Source organism: Limanda limanda, chromosome 17 (assembly GCF_963576545.1).
Source record: "Limanda limanda chromosome 17, fLimLim1.1, whole genome shotgun sequence".
In the NCBI taxonomy this organism is placed as follows: Eukaryota; Metazoa; Chordata; class Actinopteri; order Pleuronectiformes; family Pleuronectidae; genus Limanda; species Limanda limanda.
In genome coordinates this window covers 7,445,234-7,463,591 of record NC_083652.1, presented here as the reverse complement: position 1 = coordinate 7,463,591, position 18,358 = coordinate 7,445,234, and the positions used below count along the sequence as shown (strand labels likewise).

The 18,358-nt window shown below is 43.8% G+C and overlaps 1 protein-coding gene across 1 annotated transcript; it reads left to right on the top strand.

Annotated features, from left to right (window-relative positions):
• The first annotated feature begins 692 nt into the window (after positions 1-692).
• Positions 693-17,309, top strand: LOC133023568 (neurexophilin-1). Its single transcript, XM_061090636.1, has 2 exons — positions 693-746; positions 16,536-17,309. The coding sequence occupies exons 1-2, from the start codon at positions 693-695 to the stop codon at positions 17,307-17,309; spliced, it is 828 nt and encodes a 275-aa protein (XP_060946619.1).
• The last annotated feature ends 1,049 nt before the right edge of the window (positions 17,310-18,358 follow it).

The following is an 18,358-nucleotide window of genomic DNA, read 5'->3' as shown; positions in this document are numbered from 1 at the left end:
GAACGTGAATGAAAGAGAGAAGAGAGGGGAGATGCTGGACAGGTGGAGAGAGATGGAGGAAAGGGGGGAGGGGGTAGAGAGAGAAAAGAGATATGTGGTGAGAGAAAAGGGGGAGAGGCACACACACACACTCACACACAGTGAGGGAGAGAGAGAGAGAGAGAGAGAGAGAGAGAGAGTGGGAACTGTTAAAACGTGTGTTCAGCTCTTGCCAGTCTCAGCGTCGCTTCAGTGTGTGAAGCAGGCAGCGGCTCCATCCCTCCAGGATCTCCACTGGGACCAGATGTGATCTACCCACCTCCCAGTCCACACCATTCCACTCCGAGCTGGGATCTCTTTTTTATCTGTTCTGCATGGATGAGAACAGCCAACCGCATATGGATTTCTCACTCACCAACTAATGTGACTCAAACCCAGGATTGTGGGAGGGGGGATAAAAAAAAAAAAAACTGACAAAAGAAAGGTTGAGGGAGAGGGACACACTCCAAGTGGTTTCCAGCGGGGTTTCCATGTTTGTGGGAGCAGCACTTGAGTCTGCCTTGGACATGGGACCGTGCGTCAGCCGAGAGGGAACCGGTGCCGGAGGAAGAGTATCGTCCTGAAGCAGGAGCAGCCCGTGTGAGGGAGTTCTTTCTATCTCTTGTTTTTTGAGGACCGGAGAGGGGGAGCTGTGGGTTTTACGCACCGGAACGATGCACCCCAGCCGCGGCTTCATCCTGCTCCTCCTCAACGGAACCGCGTGCTTGGTAAGGAATAGTGGGAGTGGGCGAAAAGTATCAGTCTCACACACACACACTCGCATCTTTCTCCACGTTACCTAAATACCCATATTATGATAATAACCATATAACGCACCATGGATCCCTGCGTCACGGGAAGGTGCCTGCATCCCGTTTGCGCCCAAAACTTCTCTACTCGCTGATATAAGTAGAATAAAAGAGTGTGGAGCGGCATGTGAGGACGGTGAGCGGACACTAGAGTCACGATGATTTGTATCTATTCGCCTCTTGATGCAGAGATAATTCACACCAATTGTTCTCTGCGCTTCCAGTCCAGGCGCATTTCTGTTTCTGTATTTTTTGCGCATGTTATGATTATTAGGACATTAATATTCACTTTGACCTCGCTCGGTTCAGGTACGACATGTGCACTATTACAATTCCCAGCGGACACATGTGCAGAGAGCCGCCGGTGTCCGTCAGCAGCCTCATTTACTCCGTGCGTAATTGCGACCACGTTCATCTTTATAAACTACAATTCATGATTCAATGATAATAATCACGAAAAGATCATTCATGGATATGAGCGTAGGCAGGTGTAATCCTCCATTTTCAGCCAAAACTCCCTTTACACTAATACACACTATTACACTATCACAAGTATTTAGAAAATAATTTAAACGCTTTCATGACTTGAATATGTATTAAATAAATATACTTAATTAAATATTATGTCCTAATAAAAACATTTTTCTGGAGTGGGTTTGCTTAAAATACATATTAAAATACATGGTACTACTACTACTATTACTAATAATAATAATAATAATAAAACAGAATTTGTCATGAGTCACAACATATTAGTTCTGTTGTTATTATCACATTTATTTGCACACTAAGCTCGCAGGGTAATGGCCATGTGTCTGTCCTGTGTGGAGATCTACAGCAGAATCTATAAGCAGATATGGGATATTTTCCATCACAGAAAAAGGAGACAAAAGTGTCTTTTCCCTGAGGAATGAAGTCAAGTCAGTTCATATTTATTTACATAGCACCAGGTAATAACAGAAGTTAACACGTTTCCCTTTTCAAGCACGTTTAGACAGTTTGCACTTAACATCTAATCTCACCTTCGTGTCTGATATAATTAAAAACAGAGTTAAAACTGTAGGTAGGGAGAGAAAACCCTCTCATCACCGCCCTCTGTTCTCTAACTGAGCTAATTAACGGAAAAAAAACAAGCACTACAACTTTTCCATGAGTATTTTACCCTGAGGAGGGCTCCTCTCTGACCTGCTCCACCAGATGTGTTAACATCAACCGCCTCTGTCCAACAACCTGACAATCAAAATTTGGCTCATCCACTCCTCTTTCATGTAGCTCGGAGATTTATTAAAGAGCAGCCTTTAATGAGAAATCTGCTCTTGATTCACATGAGGGAACTTGAAAACATCCATCCACCCCCAAAGCCCTGGGCTGAGCAGCTCCCTCATCACAGGGCCCAGGAAATGAGCAGGCTCCAACAAAATAAAAAATAAAAGAAACACACACATAAGTGCAGTGGAAATCTTCATGTGAGGTTGAATGGCTGTTTGATGCAGCTGTTTGTGTCGGCGTCCCCTCAGGGATGACCTTGTGGATTTCATACTCTGGAGGGGGGTCGAGTGATGGGCCTTTTTTTGGCGACTTGAGCTCTGACAGACAGGGGTTGTAAGTGACTGAACACACACGCTGTGGATTTGTTTGGAGCGGTTTCCACTGATCTGAGAAAGAAGAGACCACACGCCGAATTAAAATATGGGGGGTGGGGGGGTGAGCGCCTTTTCAGCCATCGTATAACTAGATACAAGAGTGTGGGATAATAGGCTTAACAAGCACTTCTGTGTTGTCTCGGTTCTGCGAGCGTTCCGCGAGCTGCAGGGGCTACAGCCTATTGTAACCCAGAAGGTCTGTGGCTAATGATGATGAAATTAATTGGCGCTAACCCCCCCACCCCCCCTCACCCCCACCTCCAAGACCATGTATCTATGAAAAACGTACATGACATCCCTCAGCAGGAGATCTTGGGTAATTCATTAGCCCCGTGACATTGATAAATTATGGAGCAATTAATGAATTAAGTAACTTTTTTACTTTGCAGCGGAGCGTGATGAATAATCGCATAAGCCTACTATGCATTAAAAATTCGATTTGGATGATTTTCTGTTGTAATAGCGCCGCTATTCGCGGATAGATTTGGGTCTCGAGGGACCTTTTGCAAATGGCTACTAATACAGATGACTATTAACACAAGGTGCCACTCCGGTTTGTGTTTATATGATGAATGATGTGTTTCAAATTTTAATTATTCTCTGTATTCGAATGTTAGGATATGAATGATATAAACCATCTCGGCTGTATAATTGACTGCTTGAGAAAGTACGTTGATTTTTGGCAGCGATTGAAATTATTTTTCTTCGGCGTCTCTTCGAGCTGACTGGATGTGCTTCATTCAACTGAACAGCTAATGTGCACATATAGAGAGAGATAATGTGTGGAATGTTTCGGGGGGCGGTTTGATATTTGGGAGACCTTTCGCTGTCCTTGCGAGTGGCAGTCAGTTGTTAAGCGGAGCCACACTGTGAAATACGCTGCATCGCTTCTTAATCGGCTTTTAATTAATCGTGTTGTCTTCAAAATGTCAGAAAACTGAAAAATGCCCATCAGCCTTTTCTACAGATCGCCACGGTGACGTCTTCAAACTGCTTTGTTGTGTGATCACGAGTCCAGCAGCGTAACACACACTCAGTTTACAGTAAATAAAGCAAAGAGAAGCAGCGAGGTGTCACATTTGAGAAGCTGCAACCATCAAAGGTTTGGCATTTTAGCTGGAAAAATCCCTCAAAACACAGCAGTTTTTTTCCCGTCATTCCACTGATTGATTGAGCGACTAGCTGCTTCATCTTCACTGTGAAAGTTACAGTCTTTGTATAAGGACTCTATCCATCACTAAACAGATGCAGCAGATGTTGGGTGAACCTCGTCACACTGTACGCAGGGGAGAGACAGGTGCCTATAGAACACTGTTGGGCGCACTGGAAATAGACAGAGCTGGTGCAGAGTGGTGTTATAGGGTGAAGGAAATGAGAGGAAGTGAGAGTGGGTGAAGATAAAGTGCGAAAAAATAATACGTTATCCATCTGCCTCAGAGGTTTAAACGCCTCATTGACGGTCGTGACAGATTCGTTCTTCTTTTTGCACACGAAACACCCAGGAAACTACACGTTAATCCAGATATAATTACAGTGACAGCACCGAGCCTTAATGGTGCAGGTTGACGATCTGAGACCCCTCATGGAAACTGAGAGGGCTGAGGTGAGTGTGTGCACTCTTCCTCCTGCACTAACTACCACTAGGAGAACGAAGTGTGTTCGCACAGGGCATTGAACTCGACTGCTCCAGTGAACTGCCTCCCCTGCAATTATCCCACAATCACCGCACTTTTTGTAGAAATAAGATTTTCCTCTTAGCACAACAAAAGAGCAGCTTTATTCATTCAGACCCTGCGTACGCTGTAACCTTCATGTGGTAAAGAACACGGGGGTGCAGGAGCTCGGCTCTTCATACGCGCTCGCCATGAGCTCGCAGATGCTCCATCATACAAATCGTCTTTGCATTTTATTTGCAAAAAGACTTTCACTATAGACACTCTTTCAAATTCCAAGGTTTACATGCCACACTCTTTTTCTGTGCTGAGGTCCTTTCAAACTCTAAAGAAAACATGACACTTGAGTTATTCCACATCCACTGCCCACTTTTTGCATTGCTAAACTTTTGCCATCAACCTCCGTTTGACTTTGCCACCAGCAAGGAAACACTTAGATATTTCACATGGCACATCCATTAAAAACAAATGTTCTTATTCTCGGAGCTGCACAATGCCCAAATCCATTTAATAACAAAGAAGAGATTGTGATTAGTCCGTACACCACAGAGTACACACTTGAATCCCAGCATGGCAGCACAACAACTGGGACAGAAAAGGCATTTGATCGAAGAAGCAAACTGCCAGTATTTTGCCTGGAACACCATCAGACAGCATGGTGCAAACACTGCACACACACACACACAAACTGAAGATTTGTGTGTAAGGTGAAAAAGCAGAGGCCTTGGAACACTAATTCTAACCACATCAGACTTCTCTCTCCATTTTGGCCCGTCACAAAGTCTTATATTAATGTTTTTTAGATACCTGTCCTCCTCACGGGGTCGCTGACCTTGTCCGCCCAGATACATCCCCGGCTAGGCAGAACTACCACCTCCATACTGAAAGGAAAAAAACCTCAATATCTGATACAGCAAATATTGCATGGAGACAAAAATGTTAGACAGCAGCAGCAGGGTTAATACAAGTTTTCTTCTCATTCTCTTGAGTCTTCCTCTTTGCCAACATCGTTGCAATCTGCATGTCAGGGCTCATGAGCTTATACCCTCCTCCTCCTCCTCCTCTTCCTCCTCCTCACGTCCCATACGGGAGCCAGAAACACACAAGTCATTCATAATTGTCAAATTTCGAACATAAGGGAGGGTTTGGCTTCAAACCCTCAGTGGAAGCAGACTGAACAGTTTATAGTGCTGATGGCATCTGTCCTCGACTTTCCACTGTGAGTGCATGATGGATCATAAAGGGCTGATGTGAGAGGGACCATTATCAGGTCGTGGCTTTTTCATGATCAGTAGCACAATCAGCAGCACTTCCCTTGTTAGCCATTCATCCAGGGGACAAATAAGCCCAACATCCCACCGTCACCCATTTGCTGAATTGAGTTTACCAGTGCAGAGCCTGCTCTAAACCTGCCTGTTTAGAATGGGCTGTTTGTTAGGCCTGTGGAAATCCTGGTTGGAGTTTTCTTTCTGGAACTGTGAACGTGACCTGCAGAAAGAGCTATTTACCTGTTTATTCAAAGTTCGGTAAAGCTCGACTCCACGCAACGACAGAGCGCTGGTCGCCACTTCATTCAAAGTTTATTCATATTGAACATATCAGGGGTCCAATTGCTCTAAATTCAACAGTGCATTTCCTTTGCTCTTAACAATACACGTCATGTGTGAAGCCAATAAAATAAACGCTTATTGAGATATGCGAGCCACTTTTTCAGGGTCAGAGAGACGGACAGAGATTTCCTGAATTAAAAGATTGATGTATAATTTCCTCTTAAACACATATGAAATGTAAAGACGTGCTTTAAAATCTGGTCGTCTATCTTCACCATAGTTTTAAACGTTTCACAGATCAACAGCTTGTACCCTTTCAGTGTGATTCTATATTTACCCGCACCAAGGAGATTTCATTGCTGTTTGTTTGTCTGTGTCTCGGCAGGATTATAAAAACTGGAAAACTGATTCCCGAGGAGTTTTGTGGAGAGGGGGGGGGCATGACCCAGGGAAGAATCACATTTTAGAGCGAATCCGGATAAACAGGCGCATACAGGAATTTGGTATTTGCAATTTCTTGTGAGATAGGGCATTAGCCTTCACGGACATTTGCAATCTTCACACTCCATTAGTAGTTGGTTTGTGCAGATAATTGAACGATTGTTGTCTGTCATCTTAACATTTCTCCTTAAATTGCATTTGAGGAAAATCCAAAATAGCTTTCATCGAAACTGTCAGCACATCTGTCGGGTCTGTGTGATTCTTTCCACTGTGTTTTAACCCATTTCAAAGGGTATCGATCTAATACACAACCCAGCAATGAGTGACCGCACAAACAATATATAAACATGAAGAAGAGGTGGATGAGCAGAGCTGCTGGTGTTGTAACATAACCTCTATAGCTTCCTGCCTGTTGTGTAAAACAGCTTGAGTTATGCACAAGCACAGCGGGAATGACCCCAGAGGAGGACCTCTTCCCCCCCCACCACCTGCTGAGGACCCCTGCTCTCCTCCACTGTCAGGCTCCCAGTCCCCCCACTCCACAGACAGGCAGAGAGAGAGAGAGAGGGAGAGAGAGAGAGAGAGAGAGAGAGAGAGAGAGAGAGAGAGAGAGAGAGAGAGAGAGAGAGAGAGAGAGAGAGAGAGAGAGAGAGAGAGAGAGAGAGAGAGAGAGAGAGAGAGAGAGAGAGAGAGAGAGAGAGAGAACACACTGACAGCCCTTCACGGTGAAGCACTGAGCTGAGAGACAGAATACGCTCAAAACCAGCCCTGTTTATCGTGGCACTGCTCGAGGAGAGACACCAGGGGAGACTGAGACGACCCTGGAAGGATGTATGGAGGTGTGTCTGCTGGTTTGGGGACAGCCAAGGGTGGATTACAGTGCCCAGCTTAAAGTAAAATGACTCGTAGCCATGGGTTGAATGAGTAGGTGTAACTCCCAGGGGATCCAGATAAAAGATGCGCTCCACTTGCACACAGAGGAATAACTAAGAGGAATGAGAAAATCCATTAGACCTTTTAATTTCAGAGAGCGCCGGCTAGTAAAAGTTGCTGTTCTGCTTCGTGAAAATATTAGTGATGTGTTGTTTGTGAACGATTCGTTCATTTTGAATGAATCCTTACAAGGACTCGGGAGTAACGAGTCCTCTCAAAGAGAGATTCGTTAATTTTCTCGTGGCCGCACATCGGGTCGGTTGCTGCAGGTCACGTGAAAAGGATCCAAAGACTCGTATCCAGCAGATGAACGAATCATTGATTCGAAGACACGATCGGGAGGTGAACGATTCGTTCATCTGCCTTTGCTACGAGTCTTTGGATCATTTTTCACGTGACCTGCATAGTCTCAGAAGAGGAAACAGAAAGGATTTGTTTACCTCGTTCACTTTCGAGTTACTAGGTTTAGTAAGACGTGAATGATTTTCGTTCACAAGTAATAATTACAGGTTTTGTTATTTTAACCTTTTTTGTACTTTACTTACAGTTCAGTGCAGCGTAATTGTTTGCCGTGGTAATTAAATGCTAGTGTGATAATAAATGACCATTTGAAATCATCCAAACTATCATAATACATTATTTTAATGCAGGAATTTCATTCAGGAATTTCTCCCCCCACCGTTGAAATGAACGAATGACTCGAAAAAAGATTTGTTCATTTTACTGAACGAGATTCGAAGAACCGAGTCGGTAAAAATGATCCAAACTTCCCATCACTAGAAAATATAAACTGTTTTCAAAATGGGTTTATATAGAATAAAATCTTTACGGTTTCAAGATGTGTAGGCAGCCAAACAATAAGGAAAAGGCACGGTGGCAACAGGGGAGATTGGTGGTTTTTTTTGAAGGGTGAAAACCAGGCTGTCAGCTTAACACTGAAGGAATCTGAGGCTCTCCTGATGTTGCAGGCTGTGCGGTTCGTGTTGACCTCATCGTGGTGTGACCGGACCGAGTGAGAGCGGGGAGCGAGAAGCCCATTTAAATTCTCAATTCTCTCACAATCTGTAAACAGTCTGTTCTGCCCGAGCGAACATGGCTTGTGCAGTTGGCCAGCATGCTGCCCAGCGACGGTGCAGTGATTTTCAGGGTCAGAGACGGACATGTCCAGACAGGGCTCGCTGAGGGTCTTTACGGGGGTTTCCAATTAAAGCAGGCAGCCCAGCCACAAGGATCAGGGAATTTGGCTGAGCTTGAAAAAGAGCACTTTAACTACAATAAATGGATAATAGGAACAGTTCTCGCCCACCAAAGTGATTTCTGGATTGAATTGAGAATGTGTTGCATTAGAATATAGAGCAGCGAGAACTAGCAATTATATTCACTTGTATTTTTCCAGGAAACGTCAATTTGGATAGTGATGCTATTATCCAGGCCCACCTCACAATGATCCGATTAAGAGCTGGAGTGTTAATGCCAATGTGGAAAACGATTGTGGACCCATAAGCACAAAATTGCTAGTTCGGCAGCACATTAAAACTGTGACTGGATAAAGATGCAGTACATCGCTGGACCATGTATGTGCAAAACTAACAGAGTAATGAACTATTGTGGAACCATGACACACAAATTAGCCATCGTGGAAGAAAGAAAGTTGGGAGTCAAAGAATATGTGGAGTATTGTTAACCCTCGGCCGTTTCATCAATGGTGTAACTTTAGTCGGTGGCGTGTGGCTTAACAGTGGTGATCTCAACTCTATCACTCCATCATTGAGTTTGTGTGATGTTGGTATAATCAGAAATATTTGTTCCAGACGGGGAAACCTCACATGAAATCCATCTTTATTCGGAACAACTCGGAAAGTGTTTGGTTCACAAGTTGCAGAGTTGTTGGCATCATCGCTTATAAATCAATTAACATAATTTCACAATTAACTCCAAACAATGACATTTAATGGGAACTCAAGTGTTTCTCGTTTGTCACTTGCAAACTGCAAGTCCATCTGTCACAAGCATCTAGGAGACCACTGTTATTTATATACGTGTCACATCTGACTCTTTTTTTCTTTGCTCTTTGTTATTATGCAAATGTTATTTAAAGGAGCTAAACACATAAATACAACACATTCTGTTTACAGTGTTTGTTTCCACAATCTGACTTCAAAGCCCATGAACACACACCAGCCCAAAAATTACATACACAAGCCTTTTCGAACCTGCTCCTTCAACAGTTCAGCTGTGATCAGGTAAAAGCGGCTGGAGATGAGGAAAGATTTGAATCCTTGCACAATGTCCGCCATCAGTTGATGTTTCCCGATCGTGTCCACCGCTGCACTTCACACCTGTTGTCAGGATGTGCATCAAATGTCTCGCCATTCAGCATTTGTGATCAGATTTCACTTGCCTACTCACATTTGGTTTGATCTGTTAAAGACTGCTGCTAAACCGGGGAAACAAAGTTTGACTTCAGCTAATAGGCAGTTTCACACTGAGCTCCGTTCACAATAAACTGTATTTTAAAAGTTTTCTAGCAAACAACCATTCAAGAGATGGAATGAAATGAGGGATGCACTCGTGTTCATACGAACGTGGACACATCTGGCACAGCTGTAAATGTCACAGAAGTCAGTCCCCATGCAATCTAGACCCCATCACAGCTGGATTTAGAGCTGTCCAATAATGATGAGATCCCTTGATTCATTGTCTTTTACTGGTCCTGTGAGTGTGAAGAGCCACAGATCACCAGCTGAGGGCTGCGCTGTTCACCACAACCTGATATGGCCACTTAGTACCGTCACTGAAGGTATTTAAGTGCCTTGCTCAAGAGCATACGAATACAAATATTAAATATGAATCTCCTGGGCGGGTGCTGAAAATCCAACAGAGTTACTGCTGCAGTACGTCAAACAACAGCCTCGGCTAAATTAGTATTTGGCTTTCAGACCTGAACCTCCATGAGACAGTCGCAGTGTCCCTCCGGCTTTTATAAGACAGGAGTGAATACTGGAGCAGCAGTTTTAATTAGCCCTGTCCCATCAGCCCTTGCTTTGCTCCCAGCCCCCTGGGGAAAACACGAGGAGAACCCGTCCCCCCCGCTACTCCCCCGCCGCCGCCCTCGCACCGCCAACTTGTCGATACCTTATAATGTAAAAATTTGATAGCCAATTCAGAGCCGGGCTTCTCTCTGAGCATAAAAAATGAGCTCAAATCCACCGGGACAGCACAACTGAACTTGTCCAATACGAGTTGGGAAAGCAGGCGGAGGATGCAGGGAGAAAGAAATGACCGAGAAAAGAGAAGAATAAAAGATTCACTGTAGTGAGTTGGTTCACCCACTGCAGATCTAAGCTCCGGTGACCCCCCCAGAAGCCGCAGTAAATTATTCATTAAGAGTCAAATGGCTTGTTTCTTGTGAAATTACCTTTCTCTCCCTCACCTCTTCTACACTAGCCAGAAGAATAATTAGTTATAAGGGCACGGCCATTTTCAGACTTTAATCATGTAACAGAGAAGTCTCCTGCAGTGAACATATTAGATCTGGAGGTGGGGAGAGGAGACAGAGCACAAGGAAAAAAAAAAAAAGAATAAAGGATCGACGAACACTTAAGGAATCTTAGCTGTCTGGGTGTGTAATTAAAAATTGATGTCATATTAGAGATGAAGATTTCAACTCAACAGCCAGAGGGAAACGGAGTGCTTTATTGACAGCACATTGTCGACTCCTCGTGCGCATGCTTTCAGCCCTGCTGGGTGGCTCTACAGGCAGATTCTCTGTATCGATCAATGAATCAATTCATTTCATTCCAGACCATGCATCCATAAAAAAGGTAAACAGTAAACAGCCTAAGGTAAATCAAAAGCAAAAGGTTTGGATCACCAAAAACTGAGAAATTGTCAATTTGATAGAAAACAACTCATTTACTGTTTTCCTCAAAGTACATTAAGCTAAACGCAGACTTTCCCTGCAGAGACATACTTATTTTCATATTTTGTTGTTTATCTACAAACTCTCCGACTGTAGAAAGGCAGTGTTGGGGCAAACTGGGTTACTGCACCCTCTGGTGTGTTATTAGGACAATACCATTATACAGTATATCTATCGGAAAAAAGTATGAAAGCAGAGGAAAGGAGAACATTCAGGTTGGTCAGGGATCATCCTACAGCAGGATAATGACCAAACAACATCAGAAAGGAAGAACTTAGACCTGGCTTCATGTGATAGGGCAGCACAGTCTGCGGAATTAAACCCTGTGGAAATGGTTTGGGATGAACTGGACAGAAGGTGAAAGCACAACAACCAGCAAGTGCAACACGTCTATGGGAACAGTGTTGGGACAAACCTTCCAAATGGGTTTTCATGTCCATTGTAGTAATAGGACAGTTTCTCGTGTGTTTGGCAGCGAAATTTGTCAAATAAATCTAGATAAAATTAAGGATTTAGCTTTCTTAATTTCTTCAATGACATGGTATGACAGTAAACTTGGTACCAGCAGTTAACATCAAGCAGATACAGAGCAACAGTGGCTGTTCTAAATCTGCTTGTTCAGAATGGGCTGTTTGTTTGGGAGTATTTGAGCCTCGACAAGTAAAGACAAGTAATGTGAGTGACCTGAAGCTGAGTTGTTGTGATCTATGTCCCTTACATTGACACTACAGAGCACTGGTCGCCTGTTTATTCAAAGTTTAATAAGATTGAACCAAACTGCACCAAATTTTGACCATATACCTCCTTTGGGCCCTAAACAATACACATGTCAAGTGTGAAGTCGGGTGAAAATAGTTCTTAAAATCTGCATTGCACATACTAACAGATATTTCTGAAATAGAAGTAAATTTAGATTTAAGAATGTAAGTCCAATATTGTCTCTTCCTTTAGCTCTTTTAGTCTCCAACAGTTCCTGGAGGATATATCCGGCTATTTATCCACTATATTGTCTGTCTGGCTGCGTTTGCAGAAGGTTTTCACAGATGATTTTCTGTTAACAGCTGCCTGCTGTGACCACAAACTGCAATGTGCTGCTGAGAGTGAAACAAACATTTTACGGGGTATTAAACCAAAAGAATTCTCTAACACATGATAAATGGGTCCATATTAATCAATGTAATCAATGAAAAGTTTGATCTATAAAATATCAGGAAATTTTTTTTCACAATGTTAACAAAACACACTTCTCCCACTAAAGGTGTGACCAGAGAAGTTCAGCTAATCAACAAGTGAAGTCTGATTGTGTTATCTCATGTGCGAGTATATTTTTGGTACAATTCTGCTTCTTCTGGTGGAGACACTTGTCCGTCCCCAGTCCTCTGTGAGAGTTATGGCGTAGAGTCCAGTTAAGCGGCTCCCTGATCTCTGTGCTATATGATAGCGATAGTTCGGCTCTGTCACCAGGAGGAAGGGGTGGTTAAGACGGTGTACCTGTCACTGTAACAGGCTGATTATTGCCTGTGGAGCTGGCAGGCTTGAGAGGTTTGCACCCCCGCCCCACAGCTCCCTGCTGGGAGACAGTCCCGGGGCCAGTGCTCACTGAGGCTGAATTACTCACAATTACCGCAGCGACAGAGCCTGCAGCCATCTCCCATCCTCTCCAGACGTTTCACTGACTCACTTAGCGCACATGACAAATTATAGAATCCGCCCAAACCTCCGCCCCCTCTCTAAGACCTGATAGCCCATCGCCCCCACACTTTGCCTACAGTACTTAAACCTGGGATGTGTCTTGCCAAGCTTCAGGAGACAAAACAAACTTAGTCTGAAAGAAACTCATTCTGGCCTTTCAACGCAACATGTTTCACTATGTAGACCAGGGGTTTTCAACTGGTTTTGTTCCATGGACCATGATTCTGACTAGAAAGTAATCCGCAGCCCACTGATGTGCCTACGCGCGAGCATGCCTACGTGTGTGTGTGTGTGTGTGTGTGTGTGTGTGTGTGTGTGTGTGTGTGTGTGTGTGTGTGTGTGTGTGTGTGTGCGTGCGTGCATGTGGATAGAAGGAAGGTTTAACATTTGGTTTTCCATGTTGGTTTCATTTAAAAACCTCAAACAAATCTAGATATATCTACTTAAAAACCTCAAACAGATCTAGAAAAATCTGTGTTAAAAACAATGGTTGATTTTCAGTGCTTAAGAATTGAAAACAAAATTAAAATGCAGTTTGTAGTTGTACTGCATCTCAGAACCATATGTACATCAGTATATAACGTTCATGACTTAAATGTACAGACATGTAGCTGACATGTTGAGAGAATGTTAAAGTAAAGGTGATCAATAACAATCAACATAAACTGGGGCTACAACTGAAGAGGGAAGATGACAAAGTAAGGCAGAATATGTCACAAATGATAATCATACAATATCACACAAACAATTGAGGCCTACTTAAGTTTAACCTCATGATCACCAGCACCTTTATATTATTTTAGACATATTTTTCTTATTTTAGATATTTTTCACGATATTCACAAGTATTCTTGAAATGTGTTAAAATATCAAAGCGAATTTCGCGGACCCCCTGATATAGATGATTGAACATGCATATATGTACATTGTGAAAACAAAAGTGAACTTGAGTTATATTTTTACACCATTTCAATTTGCTTTCATTGCATGAATCAAAGTTGGAAGGGTGCTGATAGTTCAATCTTACACCTCATATACTCTCCTTGTTAAATGCACTGGCGAGAGATTCGGACCACTATGCAGTTTTTCATAATGCAGTGGAAAAAGTAGTGCTTGTTATAATATTTATTGATAGATAAACTGTTGTAAAATGTGTGACTTCAATGACCTTAAATATGCATCACTAACCAGATGTGCAGACAATCTGAAAGCACGCAAACACTTGTTAAATTCCATACTTGCAGCCCATGTATGATAACCTGAGAAAATGAAATCACACTTGTATTAAACAGCAGCATGGTGCTTTGGACGAATGCACAGTGTGTGTTCTCTTACTGCAGTAATCATTACAGCTCTGGCTCCGGGTTTTTTCATAGCCATATTTAGCTCATTCTTAAATTTGTCTTTGACAACGATGCTACACAGTGAATGTGATAACTCCAGCGGTGCCTCACACTTAAATCTCCTGTAGTACAGTCGCACAATGCTCTCTCCATCTCTCCTCCTTCAGCTTGGCTTCACAGGTTCTCTAATGACGACTGTGCGAGCGAGCGGGAGGATGCTTTACTCAATGTGTAAGCTTCAACAAAGCATCTAGCGATATGTTATTTCTCGATCAGGATCTTAAAAGCAAGGGGGCAGTTTCGGATAAATAAAAAAGTGACATATTTTTCGAAAACCCTAACAGGCTTTTTTCGTTGAGACGCCACAGGGGCTCTTAAGTGCTATCTGGGGAGGTTGGCAAAGTGCTACCCTCCATGCCCAGGGAGCCACTGGCTCATTGGAGAGGAGTCATCAAACCCAAACCAGTCCTTCAATTAGAGCCATGAGGAATCAAAGTCCTCCTGCCTGGCCCTCAATTCCCCCCTTGAAAAACAAAGATACTCTTGATGAGAAGATCGATGAGAATCCATGTCTTTAGCTCTTCCAAATTTTGGTTCATTATTAATGAGGTTCTCCAAGAATTGGAACTATCTGGTTCAAGAGGAAGGAGTCCTTGTCAGCCCTGTGATCGGCCCCCCGTGGGGAGGCTGAAGGATCTGAGCGGCAGTAAAGCGTAGCAGCACACAGGTAACTAGAGGAGATGGTGTCTGGCCTCCAGCCTCCACAAGGGAATGAGGCCAGATTAGGGGAGGGCGGGGGGGGGGGGCTGCTCATCTGAGTCCAAACACCAGACCACAATCATATTACCGTGAATCCCTGCAAGGCTGTATAAATGTGATACAGGTTGTTATGAAAGGAAATACATGTTTTTAGAGGGACCGAAAATCAATATCGCTGACTTGACTGTGGTGCAAGAGAACAAATCTGAGCGATCTGGAAAAACCTGCATAAAACGGAATAAAAATGAGTCCGACTTAATAATCCTGACTAAGCCGGTGTAAGGAAGCTCTGGCAGTCGAGACAGTAGATGGATCAGAGCGCAGACACAGATGCATGCATTATGCATCGCTGGAAAATCTCTGCGGGTAGTTCACACACACACACACACACACACTCAAACTTACCCCACCGATCACATTTGCATCACTTATTGTTTTCGTTTACCACAACTCAAATTCACAAACGGTGTGTGTGTGAGTGTGTGTGTGTGTGTTTGTGCGTTTATGTGCGTTCGCTGCTAAATCGAAAGGACGTAGTGGTGCCGGATGCTTCCGTAGCACATTAGACAAACGGTACCTGCTAATAGATCATTACTGTTGAAGAATCAGCCGTTTCATTGCTCTCACATTCACACACTCTTAACAAAGCTACTGCTGAGCACAGCAGCGCTATCTTATCTCGCCCCCCCCCCCGCTCCTTTTCCCATCGCCCCTCATTTGATGTTAACATTTGACAGCTTTGTGTGTGTGCCGAAACAGACTCTCTCTTTAATTAAAACACTGGAAATCTTAATTGGACATTATACTTTATTCTTTGCACGCCCCCCCATTCCCCCCTATTCACCACCACTTGCCCGCCTTCCCCCACTCGTATACTTTGATCCTCCGATCAAATCTTTGGAGGCAATAATAGTTTCCTGTACTCACACTGCGGTGCTTTAGAAGCAAAGTGCTCACTTTAACCCAAAAAGTAAGGCTCAGTCTACTTTCCACTTAGTTCCTTTTAGATATTATATGAGAACAATCCTCCAGTTACATGGGTGATCTTCAAGTGACCTTCCCTGATTTTGTTTCTTTGAAAAAGAGATTGTTTGAAAGGGAAACGTCGAAAGAGTTGAGTGGATGAAGTTTCGACAATGTAGAAAACAAGTTGTTCTTAACTGGCTGCGTGAATCCTGCTCCTTTTGGTGCATCAGGATGCTAAGTGCATAAATCAACCTCCAACCTCTGAAACAACTTTGGAAAGCATTTTCTTAATGACAGGCCTTTACTGTTTTACAGAATTACAGCCTTTGTAGAATATAATAACGTATTGATTAAACCGCCCAAGACCAGAGGAGTAACTCACTTATTGTGAGTTCATTTTTGCTGTGGATTTTCAGTTTGAATCTCTTCTCTGATCCCTCTGACCCCACCAGTAGCTCAAGGGAGGCACACAAGCCCATTACAAGCGAGCTTAGGGAATTATATATGGGCTCGGTGAAAACTATACATAGGAGTATTTTCTCTTGCAGCCGAGGTAAACAAAAGAATGTAATAATAGCAATACTTGCAAAAATCCAACCATTTATTTATATAAATAACATTGATATAATGTCACGCTTACTACCACTAGAGGTATAAACTGTAAATTAAGTATCGATTAAACCTTTAATTTGTTTTCTGTCTACGTTTCTTTCTACCTTGCTAATAATTGTCTACTTTCTTTCTCTATTTTCTCTTTCAATCTTACTTCAAACCTCCTCTTTCCAGGTGGCCCTGGGTCAGGAAGATGAGTCCTCCAACCCCAAAAGCTCTTCAGACGACTCCTCCAAGACGTTGGGCCTCCTGGGCGAGCAGGCTCCCCTCTCGCCCCTGAGCCGCTGGATGCTTCACAGTAAGAGCAGAGCTGCTAATGACACCTCTCTGGAGCTGCCCTACCGCTCCCCGCTCCCTTTCTCCAAGCAGGAATTTTCTAAACAGGAGTTCTGGGAGATGTTGGGCAGCGACCTGCTCAAGCCAGATGCCTCCAGCTCCAGGGTCAAACGTCGGCCGATTGTTAAGACCGGCAAGTTCAAGAAGATGTTTGGCTGGGGAGACTTCTATTCCAACATCAAGACAGTGAGGCTCAACCTGCTGATCACCGGCAAGATTGTGGACCATGGTAACGGCACGTTCAGCGTATACTTCCGCCATAACTCCACAGGCCAGGGCAACATCTCAGTCAGCCTGGTGCCACCAGTCAAGGCGGTGGAGTTTGACCTGGAGCGCCAGAGTGTGGTCTACCCTAAGGACTCCAAGATCTTCAACTGCCGCGTGGACTATGAGAAGGTGGATCGCAGCAAGCGCACCTCGCTGTGCAACTACGACCCGTCCAAGACCTGCTTCCAGGAGCAGATTCAGAGCCATGTGTCCTGGATTTGCTCCAAGCCTTTCAAGGTCATCTGCATCTATATATCCTTCTACAGTACGGACTACCGCCTGGTGCAGAAGGTTTGCCCGGACTACAACTACCATAACGAGATGCCCTACCTGCCCTCGGGCTAGAGGACTTGAGTGAGGGGAGGAGAGGTGGGAGAGGAGAGGATACGGGGTATGAATGGGCGCTACTGCAACAGGAAACCAGGGCTGTCAAAAGTCATTAATACCATTGTGGCAGCAAGACATCTTCAAAAACCCGTCTCTGTAGCCTGCAAGATGTACAAACATATATGCAAAACAAAAACGACAGTATGCAGATAGTGAAGCACTGGGAATGTTTATCTGCAGCATTTGTTATATGGACTGGCAGTGAAATTTAAATACCACACACATTCTTACCTCAATCCAGTTTCGAAAAGTCCAACTTCTCGCCAGCCATTTTTCTTTCCATTAAGTAATTTGTCTGTGTTGTCTCAATGTCCTTTTAATCACCCTTCACTGTGTAGCTGTTTTCACAAAGTCACCAGGCAGTATTTTCCGTGAAATGCTGTGATACGAGTCACTGGGGAGTTGTATAAAAAATCCAGACTTTATTACAGACATCATGGGGTGTTTAACACCGTATGCTGTAAGGGAAACAATTGCACTTGCAAACTTTCCAGAGGGAACACAAATCACTGCTTTCCTCACAAAAAGCAGGTGAATGTAAAGTGTACCCGTCCACAGGATCATTCAGCTTCTACTCTTTTTTTTTAGAGGGCATGTTTTTTTATGTGAGCTCAAGTCAATCCCCGAACAACATAAAAGAAAAGTTCCTCCTCCTACTCACGTTCTCACACCCTGTCCATGTACCCTCACAGCCGCGCATCCAGCCAGGACAATGTCCCAGTGTTTACCTGCAGAATGCAATTACTATACATCCGTCAGTTATGTCACTTCCCATTCAATGATACAGGGAAAAGAGACAGGGAGAGGGGAAAAAGATCCCAAATTTGCAAGCAAAAGCAATTGCTCAACAAAGATTCGGGACCAGGGCTTAAGACAAGCTCAGTGTGAGGGAAATAACGAGATTCTGCATAGAGACAGGATTGGCCCTCCACACATAAGAGAGGGAGAAAGGTGGGGGGAGCGAGAGAGGGAGAGATTCAGTGAGCTATTTTAATTAAAGTGGAGAA

Bases quoted from the DNA above. Each gene is read 5' to 3' on its own strand.
- LOC133023568 (XM_061090636.1), top strand. From the start codon at position 693: ATGCACCCCAGCCGCGGCTTCATCCTGCTCCTCCTCAACGGAACCGCG. The intron at 747-16,535 runs GTAAGGAATAGT...TCCTCTTTCCAG, and splicing joins TCAACGGAACCGCGTGCTTG to GTGGCCCTGGGTCAGGAAGA.